Source organism: Tamandua tetradactyla, unplaced genomic scaffold (genome assembly GCF_023851605.1).
Source record: "Tamandua tetradactyla isolate mTamTet1 unplaced genomic scaffold, mTamTet1.pri scaffold_141_ctg1, whole genome shotgun sequence".
In the NCBI taxonomy this organism is placed as follows: domain Eukaryota; kingdom Metazoa; phylum Chordata; class Mammalia; order Pilosa; family Myrmecophagidae; genus Tamandua; species Tamandua tetradactyla.
In genome coordinates, this window is record NW_027518272.1 from 108,038 (window position 1) to 128,938 (window position 20,901).

Consider the following 20,901-nt stretch of genomic DNA (forward strand, 5'->3'; position numbering starts at 1 on the left):
CTGCCATCCTGAGCCCTGACCGGCTGCCTACCGCATTGCCTTGCATACCAGCACACCGCCATCCTCCCCTAACCCCCATGCCCAGACCACAAGCCTGGGGTGGGAGGGGGGCAGGGAGCAATCAGTTTTCCATCTCTAAACCCTGAGGTCCCATGCAAGATAGGTACCGAATCAACACTTGCAGAGTTGAGTGGAAACCGTTTTCTCAGAGTAGGACACATAACCACATCGCTCCATGGGGCCAGGAAACCTTTACCAAGCACCAGCCACACACCAGGCCTGGGGCAGCTGGAGGACAAAGCCGGCATGGACACCCATGCCAGTGTGTCCTACAATGGGCTCTCCCAGGTGGGGCAGGGAAAGGAAGCGGACATTCACTCCCCACTCCTCCAGGATTTGCAGCATTTGCTGATTTTCATGGCGTAAATACTCCCGCCAGGGCCACTTCCAGCTACCAAGGGAGGTGGGAAGAGATGCACACTTCTGCAACCTGTTCCTGCTGGTTCCCACACACCGCAGCTTTACATCTAAGGGGGAGATTGGCAAGGCACCAGTGAACAAGGAAGGAATCTCAAGTGTGCATTTAATTGTGATAACTGGCTGGTTCTGGGAAGGAGACACACACACACAGGTTGCTGTAACAGACAACGACCAAAAGTCGCATCTATGCTAAGAACTTCACACATGACCCTACTTTTCAAAGAGGTCGTAACAGCATTTTTCAGTCCAAATTAAGCTCTTGCGTTTATCATAGAGACATATTGGAAATGACAGACTCCCCTCTATCTGCCCTCCCTGTTGGTGGGGACCTGCCACCTGCAGGTCTCTCTTCTGGAAATGAAATGGATAAATGAAACAGAATAGGCAGCCAAGAGATAGAACCATACAAACATATTAACTGATCTTTGACAAAGGAACAAAGAAAATTCAATAAAGAAAAGATAGTCTTTTCAATAATTTGTGCTAGACCAACTGGACATTCACATGACAAAAAAAAAAAAAAGAATCTAGCCATGGAACTTACACCTTTCGGAAAAATTGACTCAAAAGAGAAAATAGATATAAATGTAAAACTCAAAATTATGCAACTTTAAAAGATAACATAGGATATAACTAGGTCCTCGTGGTTTTGGCAATGATATGACACCAAAATATAATCCATGAAAGAAAAAATTAATGTTGGACTTCATTAAAATGAAAAACTTCTCATCCATGAAAGACACTGTTATGAGAATGAAAAAGAAAAGACACAGACTGGAAAAAAATGTTTGCAAAATGCACATCTGATAAAGGACCTGTGCCCAAAATATGTAAATAACTCTTAAAACTCAACAACAAGGCATATCAACCCAATTAAGAGATGACATATAATCTGAAGAGAAGATACACACCAGGCAAATAAGCATATGAAAGAATGTTCAATATCCTATGTCATTAGGGAACTGCACATTGAAATAATGATGAAAATTAAACACAATACTGAAACAAGATACCTATTAGGATGACTAAAACACAAAACAATGACACACCAAGTACTGACAAAGATGCAGAGCAAAGGGAACTCTCATTCATTGCTGGTGGGAGTGCAATATAAAAAAGCCACATAGGAAAACATATTGGAATTTCATACAAAGCTAAACAGGCTTTACCATACAATTCAGCAATCATACTCTTAGGTATTTATCAAAATGAATTGGAAATTAATATCCACACAAAATCTACACACAAACGTTTACAGCAGCTCTATTCATAACTGCCAAACACTGGAAACAACAAAGATTTCCTTCAAGAAGTGAATGAATAAACAAACTGGTACAGCCATACATGATATAATATTCAGCTACAAAAAGAAATGATCGATCAAGCTAAAAAAAAAGCAATGGAAAAACTTTAAATGTGTATTTCTAAGTGAAAGAAGCCAGTCTGAAAAGGTTCCATACTGTATGATTCCAACTATATGACATTCTGGAAAAGAGAAAACTACAGAGAAAGCAAAACAATCAGTGGCTGCCATGGGTTCAGTGGGAGAAGGGCAGTTTAGGGCAGTGGAACTAATTAATCTGTATGATACCATAATGGTGAACACATGACATCACGTACTAATCAAAACCCATAAACAAAATACTAACCCTAATGTAAACTAACGACTTCAGTCAATAACAATGTATCCGCTGCTGGTTCCTTAATCATGACAAATGTACCACTCTAATACAAAGTGTTAATAGTAGGGGAAATTGTGGCTATAGTATGTGTGTGTAAAGGGGGAAATAGGGGAACTCTCTCAACTTCTGCACAAATTCCCTGTAAACCTAAAACAACTCTAAAAACTAAAATCTAGTTTTGAAAAAAACCACAAATGAGGTACGTGTGCCAAAATGTGTAATCAGTAGCCATATACTGGTACCAGTCAACCAGTTTTTCTCAGTGCTCACAAATCATCCACCTGTGTGCCGTGTTTTCTAAACCTTTTAATTAACAATATCCAAACATCCCCCCTGCTTTCTATTCATCCTCAAAAATTTTCCCATATGCTGACATGATAGGTGGCCTCTAAAGTGAGTCCCAGTGACCCCACCTCCTGGGATGCACCCCCTTGTGTAATTTCATCCCCTCAAGGATGGTTTGGGCATAGCTGCTCACATCTAACAAACAGAATGTGGCAAAAATGATAGGTGTCACTTTAAAGATCACACCACAAAAAGACTGTGGCTTCCATCTCAGGTGCTCTCTGGCTCTCTCCCTCGGCTCCCTGCTGCCCGGTTCTGAGAACTGGCAGGCAGCCTCTGAGACCCACTGCAGAGGAGACAATGCCTGGCCACATCATGTGAGTGAGGCTGGAAGCAGATGCCCTAAGGGCTGCCGGTAGCAGCAAGAATGCTTAGAGGTGGGTCCTGCAGCTGCGGTTCAGCCTGGGAATGACCGCAGTCAGCCTTCAGTTTGACAACAACCCTACAAGTGCCCTTTGCCAGACCACTCAGTTCAGCCACACCTAGCTTCACAACCCAAATGAACTAGGAGGCATTAAATGTTTGTTTTAAGCCACTACATTTCAGAATAATTTGCTATGTAGCAATAGATAACTAGTACATTTCACTAATCTTATGTGAAAATGACCCCCATGTCCTGCAATCCATTAGTTCAAACTAGAAGATTAGAACTCAGTTAAAGATAAACCATCACTGGCATCTCCTCAGTTCTCTGCGAAGAAGACCAAAAGATAAGGAGCAGCCCGATCTCTTCCCAGCCACCTATCAAAATCACAGGTCAGCATGCAGCCGAGCACAGTGTCAAACCACCAGCTCGGGCAGAACACCTGCTCAATGCTGCCTCCACTGAAAACCAGTTGGGCAGTGCTAGGCAAATCACTCATCCATGAGTGATTTTGATAACAAATCATGTCCAGTTATTTGTCTATAAAATGAAGGCTTTTGTGAGGACTTATCTGTTTTGTCAACTGTTGAAGGTGAGTGCTAATAAGAGCAAGGGCCACAGCTAGACACAAAGTTAAATCGAAGTTTCAGGTTGGAGTTTCTCTTCTACCTTGGTCCAGGGTCCCCTCTCTGACCACTGCGAATCTTATAGAGATCCAAGTCCATGCTTGGGGTCCTAGCACCTCCACTTCTCCTACAGAGGACCAGACTCAGCCTCGGGCAGTGTTGGAAGAGCCACATCCTGGGCCCTAGGCTCAGCACCCGGGAGGAAGCACACATGGTCTCCCTATGCTAACCCTGTTCTGCTAACCCCAGCACTGCCTACCCCTCGAGGTTTCTCTGAGCCATAGCCATGGCTAAAGGGTCCTTCAGGGGGGCCGCTGCACCTTTTCATCCTGGCAGGGGTGGTTCTGGGGCATATGCCCTTGCCTGCCCTTGAGGGCCCACAAGGCAGTGGGAGCTAGGACCATATCTCCTTGAGCTCAGGGTGGGGCACAGAGCCCCACATAGGTCAGCAGGACCCCTGAGATGGACGGGGCTGCAAGGCCTCAGCCATGGGTGATGCCAAACTGAGCGGGGCCAGGGGAAGTCAGAGGGAGGCTCATAACAGGCACAGGAAAAGAAATGAGGACATTCCTGTGGTCCTATGCAGGGTTCAAAATAAAACGTGTAGCTCTGGAAGGAGATGGAGAACGCATGGAAAGCATGGCAAGAGAAAGTCCCCACAGGGGTGAAAGCAGCTCCAGCAAGGAACAGTGAGGACAGACGCAAGATCTACCCTAGTAATCCTGGCCTTGGGATTCTGCAGCCAGGGACAGTGGCCAATACCTTCCCCCTGAGGCCCTGAACCTCTGGACCATCTGACCCACAAAGGACCACAGCCCCCACCACCTGGGCACAGCATAGTGGGAGTGGGAAATGCTGTCTGTCCCTTCAGGCATCCACAGCCAGGCATCTCACTCACCCAAAAATCGAAGCAGTTGAAGGAGGACCGGAAGTAGCTCTTGGGCCCCAGGCCCATCTTCAGAGACATCTCTGTGAGGAAGAGACCCAGGAAAACAAACTCTGCAAAGTCTAGGAGAAGCCAGAGAAGAGGGGTGTTAGCTCGCGGCCTCCCCCATCCTGGCTCCAGCCCAGACTGGAAGCACCAGACCTCAGGAACCTTCTGGGGTAAGCCCCCCAGGCCTGCAGTCTCCTGGGAAATGTGAGCCCAGGAGAGGGTGGAACGAGGCTGGTGCCACCCAAAACACGGTGTGGTGGCAGAGGTCAGGGTACACTGGGAGACAGGCTCCACAGGAGGTGGGCACCTTGCACCATGCTCAGGTGGGGCCACGGGCAGGGCTTCTGTATTCTGAAATTCTTCTGACACATCGTCAGAACCTTCTGCGTGAACAGGCCTTGCCCAGCCCACCTGCCACACTTTCACCTCATTCACATGTTGCCCCTCTACTCTGTGAGCCCCCCAGACCACCCAATATGAGGCTCCCAGGAGGTGCCATTCCCTTCCCACCTGCCAGCAGAACGGCAGCTTCAGGAATCCAGTCCCTGGCAGACAGGCCCTGCCACCTAAAGCCCTGCACAGAGCTGCTCTAGACAAAGCAGAGGAGGGGCACCCAGCTAGCCCCATCTCTTTGCACCCTGAAATCTTACTTTCATCCCCAGTTCTACCAAACGCCCACCTGGGGCTGAACCCCTAGCCCACTTTTCCTGCACAGCCAGGGGTGGACGCCCACTCCATAAGCCCCCACACACCTGTACAGGGAGGGTCTCCTGGCAGGGTCCTCACTTCTACCACCTGTGTACCCGGGCCCCGCCCCCACAAGCTCAGAGGTCAGGCCACCAGGCACCTCGGTACTTGCAAGGAGCAGTCTCCAAAATGAACCTTTTCAGAGAATAGCCCTCTTCAGTCCTTTTGCTCTCATCAGGAAAAGGTCCTCAGTATCCGATATTCAACCACTTGAGCCCGGAAAGATCAAAGTCAGGCGCTCACCTTGCATTCCTGCAACTTGCACCTGACAGACAAACTCTGGGACTATAGGGAGCAACCAGCCCCTCTCCAGGAGTACCCATGCCACGGGAGGGGGGGCAGACAGAGTCAAACTGTGTTCATCTGGGGGAAGCGAGAACACAGAGGGGCCAGCAGTGGGTGAGTGTGTAAGAAAAGTGAAGCGTGAAGGCTGAGCCGACCCGCACCACGTGGGGCACAGCACCATGTTCCTCCCTGCCCTGCTCCCATCAGGTCCAAGAATCCTGCCACACGGAGCCCCTTCCGTGGCGAGCACTGGGGCCTCCGCCTACAGGTCGGAAACCCCAGGAGCCCGCAAGGTCCCAGTGAGGCTGGTGTCAGAGCGTGAGGAATCGACCGCGCAGGTCAGGGAGGGGCCAATCAGGCACTGAGCCCTGCCCGTGTCGCACCCCCCAAGCCTCTAAAGAGCCACAGAGAGCTGGTGTGCATGAGGGTGCGGGTCACTGCTGTAGCTCCTCGCTGAGGGCCGTGATGGGGACGCCAATTCCAGGCTACCTCGTAGCCTGCTCCCCAACCCTAGTGAGAGCCGCGCCCTGAAGGTCCTCCAAACGGGCCGGCCTTTTCCATGAGCCTGCCCGCTTCTGCAGCTGCATCTCGTGGGGCCCCCTCCGAGCTCCCATGCCGCAGTATACACAGCACCCTGTGCCTCCATTGGGTTCAATAACGCGTCCGGTTTGGGGATACGTTGCCTGCGCCCCGGGCTCCACAGCGGCTGTGCCAACTGCTCTGTCTGGCTCGGGGTATTGACAGGGCAGTTACTCAGGTCAGCAAGGTCAGTGAAAGGAGCCAAGAGGCCTGACGTAAACACCCGCTGCCCAAGGAACCGAGATGCTACTTTCCGGCGAATCCCGTCCAGGCAGCTGCGAGAGACGGGGTCTCGTCGGATGATGTCACCACCCTGCCCCGCCCGCTGCCGCCCCTTCCTTCAGGGTCCGGCCCTGCCCCACCTGCTTCCGGGAGACGCGCCCCCCGGACCTCTTCGAGCCGCGCACTCTCTGCCGTTTCCTCGCAGCCCCTGCTAACTCGGGGCCGCGCTGACCCCGAGTGGCCGGAGGAGGGGTCCACGAGCCCGAAGCCTCGGGACTGGCGGGTGCGTAAGCCCGGTTGGGTGTGCTGCACGCAGAGGAACTTGCACTCCGGGCAGGACCCACGGAGGGCGCCGCTCCTCTGGGCTGCAGCGCGAGGAGGCGCTGGGGGCTCGCGTCCCGCAGTTAGAACCCGGGCTGTCCCCGGGACTTCAGCTACGGCCACCAGAAAAGAAATTCATCTTAGACTCCAGACCTCAAGCTGAGACTGTGCACATGGTAGATTTTTCTGAGGCCAGAAGGGGCTCTCAGGATTCACGGACCCGGGCACCACTGGCCCCGAAGAGCTGGAGGGTGCAGGGGGAGCGCACGCAGGGACCTTGCTGGCTTCTGCCTCTGCTTTTGTTTTTTACCAGGGTTTTCTGTTTTTGTTTTTCGGCTTCTGCCTTTTTTTTTTTTTTTTTTTAACATGGGCAGGCACCAGGAATCGAACCCGGGTCCTCTGGCATGGCAGGCAAGCATTGCCTGCTGAGCCACCGTGGCCTGCCCGGCTTCTGCCTTTTTGAATCCTCTTCCCGAGGTAGGTCAACCTCAGCTTCAGGTTTCATCTGCCAGCACAGCCCTAAGGGATGAAGGACCCGCCCTCAAACATTTCAATGCTGGTTCCGGGTGGGGAGCGAGGAGCCTCAACCACCGGTTGAATACCTCTTCACCTTGTATGAACCATTTCTGGAGCTAGAACCCGAGTCATGCCTGACTCTGTGGCCTGTCCAGAGGCTCGTACCCAGAGGACCACAGGGCAGCCCCGACAGTAGGAAGTCCTGGGCATGCCTGGAGGCAGCTATGGGCAGTGCCCTCAGAGGAGTCAGAGCAAGGGCAGCAGCGGCCAATGCCGCAGGAAACCAAGCACCACCTCCTAAGGAACACGGTTGCATCTGCTGGCACGCCCACTCTGCCTCCCCGCCGCCCCGCACAAGGCTTACGCTCCAGGTGCCCCATGCCCCCCGCTAATGTCATGCCCCTCTCTAAACTAGAGGATCAGCAGGGCAGGGCCGCCATCACGGGAGGTCACCCTCAGACTCTGGACACAGCCCAGCACCCCACAGAGGTCGCCAAGGGGACTGACCAGGTCTAAGCTGAACTATGGAGGAGGCTGCAGACCAGAGCTGGTTCAGCAAGGGCAGTACGGAGAAGTTGGGGGTGGTAACAGGGGGTGGGAGAGCCTGCATGGAGGTACAGAGGGAAGGGGGTGGTGAGAAGGGCTGGTAGGTGCATGGGGGAGGGTAAGATTGGGTGGAAGAGCGAACCAGCAGGCACAGGGGAAGAGTGTGAGAGGGCGCGGAGGAATGGGTGGACAGGTACAGGGGGGAGATTGGGAGATGAGGGGTGCACAGGCGTGCATGTACACAGGGCGGTACTGAGCCGCTGTGGCTGGTTGTAATGCACCATGGCGACGCACAGTATGTTCAGGGCCACATCGCACAGCACAACCCAGTAGAAACTCTGCGCCTTCACCATGCGGCATATGAAGAAACGAAACATCTTCTCTTTGCGCCGAAAGTAGGAAGAGCTCTCATTCTTCCCGCTCTTGAGGCTGGCTCGGGCGAAGGGAGAACCTGGGAGAGAGGACAAGGCAGGCAGAGCTGGGTTCACACAAGCCACGTTCCAGACAAGGAGACCAATGGACACAGGTCCTGGGCAGCTCCCACTCTCCACCACTGTCCATGGCTAGCAGTGCTTTTCTCTTGACACTAACCAGTCCCTGTTCCTCCCCCGGGCACCCCTCCCTGGCTCCCTAGCTGGGGCTCAGCAGTTACCGGAGGTGGTTTTACTGGGGTACCCAGCTCATTCCAGTCCAGGTCATCTTAGCTTCTCTCCTGCAAGGACAGCAGCACTGAGCAGCTGTGTCATTGCAGCAGGGACCCTATAACCCACAGTCCAAACAAATGCTGCCTGGAAAAGTTGGGTGCTCAACTCTCTCCTGCACCTCTCTCCCTACTCACCGCCCAAACCCAGCAACCTTCTGGCATTTTCTGGCACACACCAGTGCCATTCCTCCCAGACCCGGTGTAGCACCCTTTCCTAGCCATGCAGTCTAAGCTCGAGCCCTCGGGCCTCTCCCTCCCAATGCTCACAGTGACACTGCATCACTCCATCTCGCCTGCTCTGTACCCAACTCCCAGGCCAGGCTGCAAGGCCCTGAGGACAGGCTCCCCCTGGGTTATTTCACATCAAAACCTTCAGGATAAGTGTGTGAAGACAGAAACACAGTCTGGGGTGGGGCGCCAGGTTGTGGGGCTCTATGGGAATCTGTCTATTCAGGTTGCCCCTCTGCCTGGATAAAGAGCTGGGTGTGTGTCCGTGTACCTCTGGGCATGTCACTGCACTAATCCAGGCACTGGATGAGCACCCAGCTGTGCCCAAGTGATGGGTCTCTCAGCTCTGAACATCTGGCCTTGGACACAGATAAGTACTGGGAGTGCATATTCATGCACCTGTGTGCGTGTGGGTAAATGCGTTATGTGCATGTATGTACACATGTGGATGACCGTCCATATGTACACATATTATGTGCTGTGTATACACGTGTTAAGTACATGTCCCCGCAGACTTGTGTTTGTGTATTATGCCCATGCCCACATATTTGTGCATGTGCTATGTGCATGTCTGTGTGTGCCTGCACATATCTGTGTGTACAGTTATACTTGTGGATGTGTTATGTGTATGCACATCCACACTCAGTGACACACTGAGAGCAACGTGAACTGGCATCTACTTGGACAGACTCCCGGGACCATTGGAGAGACTTGCTTATAAGCTGAGCAGCCGCATCTGGACAGACAGCAACACAGGAGGGTCCAGAGGAGCACCCATGACAGGGCCCCCATGGCAATTATGTGGCCTCCCTACTACAGAGATCCTTTGCTCTGGGTGAGGCCCAGGCACGGCTGCACTGTCAGTGACCCGCTGCCACTGCGGCACCACTGCCAGCAAGAGCTCACATGACCCTCAGGGGCACCCTGAAGAGGGCCACCACGGCCACATGCCAAGGCTGAAATAAAAGGACACTAGTGATTAACTTGAAGCTTTGAGAAGAAATATGGAACACCAGGGAAGCTAACTACATAGGAAAATATAAAGTCCTGTATTATTATACTTTTTGTATTGTGACTGCCTCCCCTCCCCTCATATGAATTAACAAAAAAATGGGTGAAATAATACTTAAAATCTACGTGATGAGTATACAATGTATAAAGATATAATCTGAGAAAATAACAATATAAGGGGGGAGGGATAGAGATATATATGAGTAGAGAATTTATATACTCCAGAAACTAGGCTGATATTAGTTGTTATTTTAAGATCTTAATTGTAATTACAAAGGAAACCACTAAGAAAATAAGTTAAAGATAAAGAAAAAAGGAAAGAAGGGATTAAAAAAGGCTTCTAAAAAAAAGGCAATTAAATACAAAAAAAGGCACTAATGGAATACTGAGGATCAAAAAAATATACAAGGCACATAGAAAACAAATATCTAAGTAGAAGAAGTAAATTCTTCCTTCTCAGTTATTACCTTAAATGTTCATAGATTGAACACCCTTATTAAAAGGCAGAGATTGGCAGATTGAATGAAAAAGCATGATCCATCTATATGCTATCTATAAGGCTCCCTGTAGGTACAAATGACATAAAAAGTTTAAATGTAAAAGGGAAGGAAAAGATATTCCATGAAAACAGTAAGCAAACAGAGCTGGAAAAGCAGTATTATTTTCAGACAAAATGGACTTTAAGCCAAAAAAGATGACAAGAGACAAAAAAGGATATTACAGATTGATAAGATTCAGTCAAGCAAGAAGATATAACAATTACAAACATATATATGCACCTCACAGTACGACCCCAAAATATATGAATAAAAGTAGAACTGAAGGAAGAAATAGATGTTTCTACAAGAAGTTGGAAACTTTAATAACTATGTTCAGTAACTGACAGAATATATAAACATAAGATCAATAAGAAACGAGAGGACTTGAGCAACACTTTCTCAATTAGACCTAATGGACAAGCAGGGAACACTCCACCCAACAGAACAGAATTCGTGTTCTACCCTAGTGCACACGGAACATCCTCCAGGAGGGCCCACATGTTAAGGCTACAAAATCTTAAAAAAAAACAATATTGAAATCATACAGAGTACCTTCTAAGATCATAATTTAATCAAGTTAGAAATCAATAACAGAAAGAGCTCTGGAAAATTTATAAATATGTGAAAATTAAACAACATACTATTAAACAGCTAATGGGTCAAAGAAGAACTCAAAAGGGAAATTAGGAAATTTCTCAAGAGAAATGAAAAAACATACTAAAATTTATAGGATGCAGTGTATGCAGTGCACAGTGGGAAATTTATAGCTCTAAATGCCTACACTAAAAAAGAAGGTTTGATTCCCGGACCATGCACCCCCCCCCCAAAAAAAAAAAAACAGAAGGATCACAATCAATAGCAATTTTAAATCTAAAGAAACCAGCACAAGAAGAGCAAACTAAACCCAAAGTTAGAAGGAAGGAAATAGTAAAAATGAGAGCACACATAAATGAAATAGGGAACAGAAAAACAATAGAGAAAATCAACAAAACCAAAAATTGATTTTTTAAAAAGATCAATACAATTAACAATCCAGACTGACAAAGAAAGAGAGAGGACACAAAGAACTAAAACCAGGAATCAAATTGGGGGCATTACAACTGACCCCACAGAAATAAAAAAGATTCGAAGAGGGCACTATGAACAAAAAATTATCTGCCCACAAATTAGAAAACCTAGATGAAATGTAAAAATTCCCTAAAATATACAAATTACCTAATCTGACACATGAAGAAACAGAAAATCTTAACCGACCTATAACAAGTAGAGACTGAACCAGTAATTTAAAACTTCCCAACAGATAGAAGTCCAGGACCAGATGTTTCCCTGCCAAATTCTACCTATCATTTTAAGTAGATTTCATACTTCTTAAATTCTACCAAAAGATTGAGAGTCCTCAAATTCTACCAAGAAATAAGAGGGATTTCTTCCACATACATTTCAGAGACCAGCATACTCTGATACCAAAGCTTAATAGACACTACAAGAAAAGGAAACTGCAGACAAATATCCCATGTGAATACAGATGCAAAAATCCTCAATAAAATATCGGCAAACCTAATCTAACAGTGTATTAAAGGGATTATACACATGAGAAAGTGAGATTTATTCCAGGAATGTAGGAATCGTTCAACATAAGAAAATCAGTGTAATCTACCACATTAAAAGAAAGAAGTTAGAGAAAAATACATGATCATCTCAATTGACACAGGAAAGGCATTTGACAAAATGCAACATCCTTTCACGTTAAAAAAAAACAACTCAGAAATCTAGGAACAGAAAGAAGGGAACCTTCTCAACATGATAAAGGGTATTTTTATAAAGCTCACAGCAAATACCATACTCAATGGTGGAAGACTGAAACTCTCCCCTAAGATCAGAAACAAGACAAAGATGCCCGCTGATGCTCAGAATTTTACTGGAAGTTCTCACCAGAGCATTCAGGCAACAGAAGGAAATAAAAGGTGCCAAACTAAATGGAAGCAGTCAAATCACCCCTATTTTCATTCTACATTTTCCTATATATAGAAAATACAAAAAATTCTACAAGAAATCTACTAGAACTAAAACAAATTCAAGAAAGTTGCAGGGTACAAGATAAACATGCAGAAATTATTTGAGTTTGTATACACCAGTAATGAACAATACGAAAAGGAAATTTTAAAAAATCTCATTTACAGTAACATCTAAAAGAATGAAATATCTAGGAATAAATTTAACCAAGGAGGTGAAAGATGTATACACTGAAAACTACAAAACATTGCTGAAAAAAATAATTAAAGAAGCCCTACATAAATGGTAAGACATCCCATGTTCATGAATTAGAAGATTTAATACTGTTGAGATGTCAATTCTGCCTAAAGCAATCCACAAATTCAGTGCAATCCCTATCAAAATCCCAGCACTCTTTTGTGTGTAAATGAAAAAGCTGATCCTCAAATTCATATCAAATTTCAACAGGCTCCAAATAGCCAAAACAATCTTGAAAAAGAACAAAGTTGCAGAACTCACATTTCCTGATTTCAAACCATACTGCAAAGCTACCATAATTAAAAGTGTGGTACTGGAATAAGAATAGACCTTTAGATCAGTGGAACAGGATTGAGAGTCCAGAGGTAAATGTGTATATCTATGGCCAGTTAATTTTTTGACAAGGAAGCCAAATCCATACAATGGGGGAAAGAATCATTTCTTCAACAAATGGAAATCCATAGGCAAAAGATGTGGACCCCTACCTCTCACCATATACATAAATTAATTAAAAATGGATCCACAACCTAAACACAAGAGTTAATACTATATAAAACTTTTACAATAAAACCTAGGGAAATATCTGCAGGACCTTGTAGTAGGCAATGGATTTTTATTTTCACCAAAAGCACAGCAACAACAAAAAATTAGATAAAATCGACTTCATCCAAATGAAGAACTGTTGTGCATCAACAGACATTATCAAGAAAGTAAAACAACAACCTACAGAATGTGAGAATATTTGGAAACCATTTATGTGATGAGGGATTATTATCCAGAATATATAAAGACCTCCTAAAATTCAAGGGAAAAAAGTTTTAAAAACAGCAAAGGATTTGAATAGAGGTTTTCCCAAAGAAGATATTCAAATAACCAATAAGTAATGAAAGGATATGCAACATTACTAACCATTAGAGAAATGCGAATTAAAACTACAATAAGATAGCACATCATACCCACTGGGATAGCTAATATTTTAAAAATGGAAAACAATTGTTTGTGATGATAAAGAGAAAGAGAAACTCTTGTACATTGCTGGTGAGAATATAAAATGGAGCAGCCACTGTGGAAAACAATTTGGAGCTCCTCAGAAAGTTAAACGTAATATTACCCTATGACCCTGCAATCCCACTCCTAGGTCTCTGCCCAAAAGAACTGAAAGCAAGGCCTCAAACAGATATCTGCACACCAGTGCTCATCGCAGAGTTACTCACAATAGCCAAAAGGGGGAAGCAACTGAATTGTCCATTGACTGATAATGGAGAAACAAATGTGATCCATCCACACAATGGCAAATTACTCAGCTGTAAAAAGAGGCAGCGTGCTGGCAGGAGGGAGAGAGTTACTGCTAAATGGCTGAGTTTTGGTTGGGGATGATGATAATAGTTTAGAAATAGTGAAGGTTACATAGTATTGTCAATGTACTTCACATCATTGAATTGTCCATTTAAAAATTGTTAAAGTTATTTTATGTTATGTATATTTACCACAATTAAAAATAAATTCCTGGTGCCTGCCCATGAAAAAATAATAAAAATAAGATAAAAACTTTTAAAAGAGATTCAAAACTACTAGTAAGTGAAATGAGAATTACAATCCCGAAAAATTACAAATGAAATCATAGAAATGGAAAAAAAGTGAGAGGGAGCTAAAGCACCTACCCAGGATATGGGAAATGCTGGTTTGAAACTGTTGTATAACCCAGAACAGCTTTTTTCTAATCTTGATTCAATACTATACGGTGGGACCTTTTGATAAGATGGAGATGTGACTCCGTCCACTCAGAGTGGGTCTTAATTAGTTTACTGGAGCCTTTAAGAGAACTCAGAGACGTTTGGAGATGTAGAAGATGCAGAGCCCAGCAGATGTCACCACATGCCTTCCCATGTGATACGGAGTAAGGACACTCAGTACTGAAAAGACAGAACCTGGAGAGAGCCCAAGGCAGCTAAGAGAGGAAATCCAGGATTGCCCCAGGGCAGCTAAGAGAGGATCAGCAGAAACTACTACATGCCTTCCCATGTGACAGAGGCTCTCCAGGCACCACTTGGCCCTTTTTTCAGAGGTCAGGGGGTTTCCTGACTTCTTGGCCCCTCTCAGTCCCCAGGGCAAGAACAAGACATATGAGAGTGGGTCCTTGCAGTCCCCTTCTCTCCAAACTGAAGTCCGTGGAGCAGTCCTGGCTGCCAGGACAACTGGGCTATGCTGACGGGGCAAGACCAGGGATGCAGCCCCACCTGGACGACCCCATTCCAAGCCCTCAGCCACCTTTGCCATGGCCCCGGGGTGCAGACACCCCTCCCAGGATGGGTACAGCCACACCCTCCCTGCAGTTCCCAGGCCATGCAACACCCCATCCAGTGGGACTTGCTATGGGACGGGCTCTCTGTCCCGACCAGCAGGGGGATGTCATTGGCATGTGCTGCCATGACCCAGGACCTGGCATGAACTGTCACCCTACTCGGTCGGCTTGCACAGCCAGCATAGGCTCTGGGCGTGGGACCAGCTGGGCCTGTCCCTGTGGGGGGACCCTGCTGAGCTTACAACAGCCACGTCCACCCCACATCAGGGACACACAGGGCAGGAGTACAGTGTACAACCCCCCAAGGAAGAGTCAGCACCCCCCTGCTAAGTGCCCCTGCCCCGCGGCCCTCACAACCCCACAGCACCCATATGGCCCCCAAAGCAACCAGGAGCTGAAGGAAAAGGGCCCGCATCACAACGGGCAGCAAGCCCCACCCCGAAGGCCCTGAGGGTGCCACCATGTGGGTGCGTTCATGCCCTGTGTGTGTCCAAGTGCCCAGACCACTCCTACGCATGGCACACTGACAAGGGGCACTTACCATCCAAATGCGACTTCTCCTCTGGGTTCTCATCCTCCTCGGCCAGCATCACCTCCGCTGCCAGGGAGAACAGCCTCAGGCGAGCTCACCAGGGCCTGGACAGAGCGCCCACCCTCCCACTCATGGAAGCCAGTAGGACCCACCTCGGAGGGCCCACATCCGCTCCCCGCACAGCCCCTCAGGCCTTTGCTGGCCTGTTTCCACCTGCAGTGCCCCCTATTCCCACCTGCAGTGGCCCCTGTTGGCCCCTATCCACGAATCCCCCACAGAGTGGCCCTTGAGAAAACTCCTACGATGAGGGGAACCGGACACTGGGAGGAGAGAGCTTGGCTCGAGGTCAGCCCAAAGAGTACAGCTGGCAGGGCCAGGCTTGAGGACAATGTGCTCAGGGTCACCCAGCATGTGGCCAGGGGATGCAGGGCAGGGTGCCATCACAGGACTGGCCAGTAGCCCCGAGGCAGCTGCTCCCACTGTATCACCAGCCTTGAAGATCCACTCCAGGTACCCGTTGAGCTCCCACTCAATCTGCTGCTGCTGGTGCAGCTTCAAGAGTGCCCAGTGGTTCTCCACCCTCTCGTGCTCCTTGGCAAACTCGCTGCACAGTAGGGGGACAAGAACAGCACACAGGCCATGTGAGGGAGCACCCCGTCCTGCACAGAGGCCAGGTGAAGGAGCACCCCACCCCACATACACAGCCAGGTGAGGGGGGGCCCCACACCCAGACCAGTTGAGTTCCCCACCCTGCAGACCCCACAGGAGCACCTCCCAGAGGCAGAGGGGACTAGGTAGGGGCTGGGATAGGAGGGGCCGGGCAGGGGATGCAGGGCAGGGAGTGGCCAGCAGGGCTCCTGCTCCCACCTGGACAGTTCCCAGACTCCCACCACCCAAGAACAACGCCTGGGTCCTGGAGTGGATGCTCGGGAGGGCAGGGCAAATGTACCACCCTGTCCGTGCCTGGGGAGAGCTCTGGGACAAAACTCTCCCAGAGAAAAATGTTCACTATGCCACTGCTAGAAGCAGGAAAAAGAAGAGACTAGATCAGGACAGGCCAGAGGCAAAAGGAAAACATCTGCAGTGCATGCTGCCTCAACAAAACCTTTGGGGCTCACAATAACCAGGAGAGAAGAGAGACCTTCTACCCACCTGAGTCCCCCTGACCCTCTATGGTCACAGTGACCAGCAGAGAAGAGACGCTCCCTCAAAGCCCAGCACTCCCACCCCAACCCTGGCCTCCCAGCACCCCAAACTATTCAATGCACAACTGCACAAGCACTCAGACACATGCACATATGCACACACAGACACACAAGCACACAGAAACACATGTACAGAAACACATGCACATGTACACAGAGTGCACATGCACACAGAAAGATGTGTGCATACACACATGCACATGGAGACACATGCACACAGAAATGAAAACACACATGCACACACATGAACAGACATATGCACACATGCTACAGAGACACATATACACACTGCACACACACATGCACACAGAAAAACTAGCACATACACATGCACACAGAGACACACTTACACACATTGCACACAGACACACATGTACATACACAGGACAGACCTATGCACATGCACACAGACAGACAACACCCAGCCTGGCCCAGCGTCTAATGGACTACAGGTTGCCAAAGCTCCAGCAGGTGCTGCTCATTTGTCCACAGCAAATAGGCAATGCCTGTTCTCAGGCAAGCAGGAGAAGCAGCTTCTGGGTTGAGTGGGCCTCTGGCACACAGCCCCGGCAAGAGAGAGAGTTTGGCTCTGAGCCAGGCCTGACCCAGGCTCATAGACCCAGATGCCAGGACCTGCACAGCTGCAACCTGGCCAGGAGAGAAGAGCCACCGGGCCTCCAACCAGGCTAGCCTCTCAGCCACACCTACCCATGCCAAGGGCCTCCAGGTAGGGGAAAAAGCTGGGAAGTCAGGAGGCTCCTGACCCCATTTGCAAGGGGCTGCCCTCCAATCTCTGCTCTCACTTGCCCTCTAACCCTTCCTGCACATCCTCTGGGGGGCTGCACAGCATCACCCTGACCAGGACACTAGCCACCTCGCCTACCTTGGGGGCTGGCCCCCAGCAAAAGCTCTGCACCCTTCCCAATTCCTGGCATGGGCCCTTGCAGATGGGGCTTTGGGAAGAGGCTCCTTCAGCTCAGGTGCAGCCCTGCTGAATCCAATGGTCCTTAACCCTGTCTAAAGGCCTCTTAGGGACAGGAGAGCCAGACCCCAGAAGGGAAGGGCCCCCAGGACAGCCCCAGAGGCAGCATTTCAGTGCAGAAACCACCAGCCAATCACTTCCTGCTGCCCAGCCACACAGTAGAGCAGCTGAGCCCTATGCCACCCACAAGTCCACCATGTCACCCAGGCCCCATCTCCTCAGCTTGGGGTCCCCACTCACAAGCCATCTGCTGCCCTGCACCACCGCACCCTCGAGATCCAGCCCCAAGTGTACCCACCACATACACACCAACACACCAGCCCCTAGTGTGCCTCACACACACATACCCTGCCCTTCCACCTCAATGTGCCTTGAACAGATACCCTATATCTCCACTCCGAGTGTGCACTGCACACACACCCCTCCACCCTGAGTGCCTCATATAAGCACCCCACCCATCTACCTAGAGTGTGCCTTGCACATGCATCCCACACCCCACCCCATTTGTACATTGCACAAATACCCTGCCCCTCCATTCTGAATATGCATTGCACATGTATGCACCTCTCATATCTCTAACCTCTCCCCAAGATAATCTTTACCTAGAATACCTGCCTCCCTCCTCCACCCAGCTCCTTTCTGGTTCCTCTGGGTCCAGCTGAGGGGCTGCTTCCAGGGGTCTTCACTGAGTTCCAGGCTTCCCTCTTCCCGTCCCAGCCCAGACCATGTGACTTCCCACCAGACTAGGAGCTCTGCACCAGGCCCTGGCTAAGGGGGCCCCTTGGAAAGATGCTGGTGGCAGGCCTTCCCTTCTGTGTAGGGAGTGAGGCTGGAGAGTAGGCCAGCTCCCTTCCAGGCCTCTGGACAAGTACCCTCGGGCCCACCAGACTCTGCAGTCCCCTACACGGGAGTCACCCCAATAGTGCCACATCATGGTGACAGAGGTGCTCCTTGGGGTCCCCATGGCTGCCCACTTCCCTGAGGCCAAGAGGATAGAGGACAGAGGTCAGGGGAAGGCCAAGGGTGTGATGGAGGATTGGGCAAGAGGACAGCCAAGCAGGAGGCCACGACAGAGGCTGGGGGAAAAATCCCATGAGAGACCGGATAGAGATATGAAAGCAAAACTGGCCAGAGCCCAGAAGGCTGGTATCAGCTGCAGAGGGTGGCACCCATGGGCTAGCCCCTCTACCCTGGCTAGCCCCTCTACCCTGGCCTGGGAGGCAGGAAGAGCCAGGGCCAGGGTGAGAGCCAGGGCCAGTGTCAGGCTTGAGCTTGGGCTCAGGGTCAAGCTCAGGCTCAGGCTCAGGCTCAGGCTCAAGCTCAGGCTCAGACTCACAGTCAGGGTCAGGCTCAGGGTCAGGGCCAGGGCCAGGGGACCCATCTTCTGTTCCCTCACCCTAAGAACACAAGGACACACAACACATCCACACCTGCACATCCACACCCACATGGCCACACCTGTACATCCATGCCCACCCCGCATGGTCACACCCACACATCCACACCTGTTTGCACAACCAAACCTACAGGTACTCACCCAGATGGCCATGCCCACAGGGTCACTCCTGGCCTCTTACCCTGAGAGCACAACTAATACCAGGTTGAGCATGAAGAAGGAGCCTATGATGATGAGAGGGATGAAGTAGAGCCAGTTTCAAGTATTGCCTGCTGCATCGTTTGTCTGGAAGCAATGAGAAGAAAATGAGAAAGTACAGGTGGTCAAGACACATGCCCTGGCTGCAGAAGCTGGCCCTGAAGGGCAGGCAGATCAGGCCAGCCTCCTGGGCTGTGACCGAGCTCCTGTCAGGGTTCCAGACTGGACATACTCTTAGGCGGCATCTGTGTGGCACCAGCAGACAGGTCCAGGTGGGCTCTGAGCACCATCACAGCCTTAACCAGGGCTGTGGGTCCCTCCCGGCCAGGTACCATCACTGCTGAAATGCCTAGGGGTCCCCCAGTGGGCCAGAAGTCACCAAGGACACATCCGGTAGGCTGTGTGTGTGTCCAGCCTGTTCGGACGCCTCCTAGTAGGACATGCACATCCTCCCCAGGCTGTCCCATATACCTGGGAAGCTCCAAGGAAACATCTTCCTGAAGGGAGGCTCCTAACCCTCAGGTCTGACCTCTGCCTGCTGTGGCCTCCACACCTGGGGCAGCTATGAGCCCCATGCCTTGGTTTCTCCATATAGACTGTGTCCACCCCCTGACAAAAAGCTCCCCCATGAGCTCTCACCATCAATTCTCATCACATGACTGGTGCAAGACAGAAGCTAACATTCAGATATAATCTGAATAGCTGAGCGACCAAAGTGGTCCCATATCTTTTGCTTTTTAAAGCAAGCTTCAGCTAGATATTGCTAATTGCCACAGTATGCCAAGCCATAATCAACAATACTCCTGAAAACCCTAAAGAAAACCCAGGGCCCTATCTAAGATTCTATAAAAGTCATACTAAGTTTATTTTTCAGAAACTTAAAACCTCCCGACTGTTCCTAGGCCAGCAAAGCCCTGAAACCCAGAGGCACCAGCCTCTCCAAAAACATCTAACAGTTTTACCCCATATCCCATGATGTCAACAGCCCTTTTCAACATGAAGAAGTGAAAATGGTAATGGCCCAAATACCCCTGAAGATTGAGAGAAAGATCAAATGAGAGGGAGGATTTGTAACAGAAGTTAGGATTTCACATAGGATTATGACTACTGAATAATTATATAGGTATTTCTTTTCAGTTTCTAATGGATTATAACAGCCAGAAGGAAATACCTGAAATTGTGGATCCGTAATCCATAGGTTAAAATTTGCCCTACAACTTACTTGTTAAACTGTACTTTGAAATGGATTACTTTTCTGCATATATGTTATATTTCACAATAAAAAATGTTAAAAAATAAAACAGCCTGCAAAAGGGTGAGCTCCTCTGAATCCAGTTCATTTCCTGGCTACTGCTTGTTGTTTTCTATGGATCCTTTTTAGAGTAGGTGCTGGAGGCAGCCATGATGGAGCCAGGGCCAAGGGGACACCCCAGGTACTTCTGTACTTTTTTTCAGAGGCAGTCCACAAGTCCCGGGCCAGGTGCCAGTCAGGGCAGGGCAGGAGAGGGGCAGCTAGGCACTGGCCATGGCTGTGTGGAGCACCAAGGGCTGCCTCCCTGCAGGTCCACCAGCCTCACAGGGCTGAGGGAAAGCAATTCCTCTTTCCATGGTAGATGCTTGGTCCCTGGGCTGACCAGCTTATGGCTTCTGACCCCTGGATGCTAACTCTAGGTTGGACATCAAGATCCCTGGCCCCAGAAAAAAGTAGAACTCCCACCCTAACCAGGCTCACAATCCCTCACTACAACCCTGCCCAGCCCCGCATGCAGCTCAGAACTGTGGGCTCTGATGACCTCCAAAGCCTCCAGCCTCCCCGCAAGCAGCCCTCACCCCCTCCCCCTCCCCAAACAGAGGGGGTGCTGCTGCACTCTCACCCTCACCTCCACAAACTGTTGCAGCAATTCTCCC

General features: G+C 49.4%; 1 protein-coding gene across 20 annotated transcripts in view; it reads right to left on the reverse strand.

Annotated features, from left to right (window-relative positions):
* LOC143673140 (voltage-dependent N-type calcium channel subunit alpha-1B-like) overlaps window positions 1–20,901 on the reverse strand; it is a 201,198-nt gene that overhangs the window by 101,091 nt on the left and 79,206 nt on the right. For 9 of the 20 annotated variants that reach the window (XR_013170207.1, XR_013170209.1, XR_013170205.1 and 6 more), the window contains 2 exons: window positions 15,222–19,080; window positions 4,396–8,098 (listed from right to left, as the gene is read on the reverse strand). Coding sequence is in view for 9 of the 20 variants with exons in the window: in XM_077147477.1 (XP_077003592.1) it covers window positions 7,614–8,098; window positions 15,222–15,270 (534 nt within the window). In the remaining 11 variants the exon portion in view is untranslated. The remainder of the gene's footprint in view (window positions 1–4,395; window positions 8,099–15,221; window positions 19,081–20,901) is intronic. The other 11 variants (XM_077147484.1, XM_077147482.1, XM_077147478.1 and 8 more) reach the window with 5 other exon arrangements.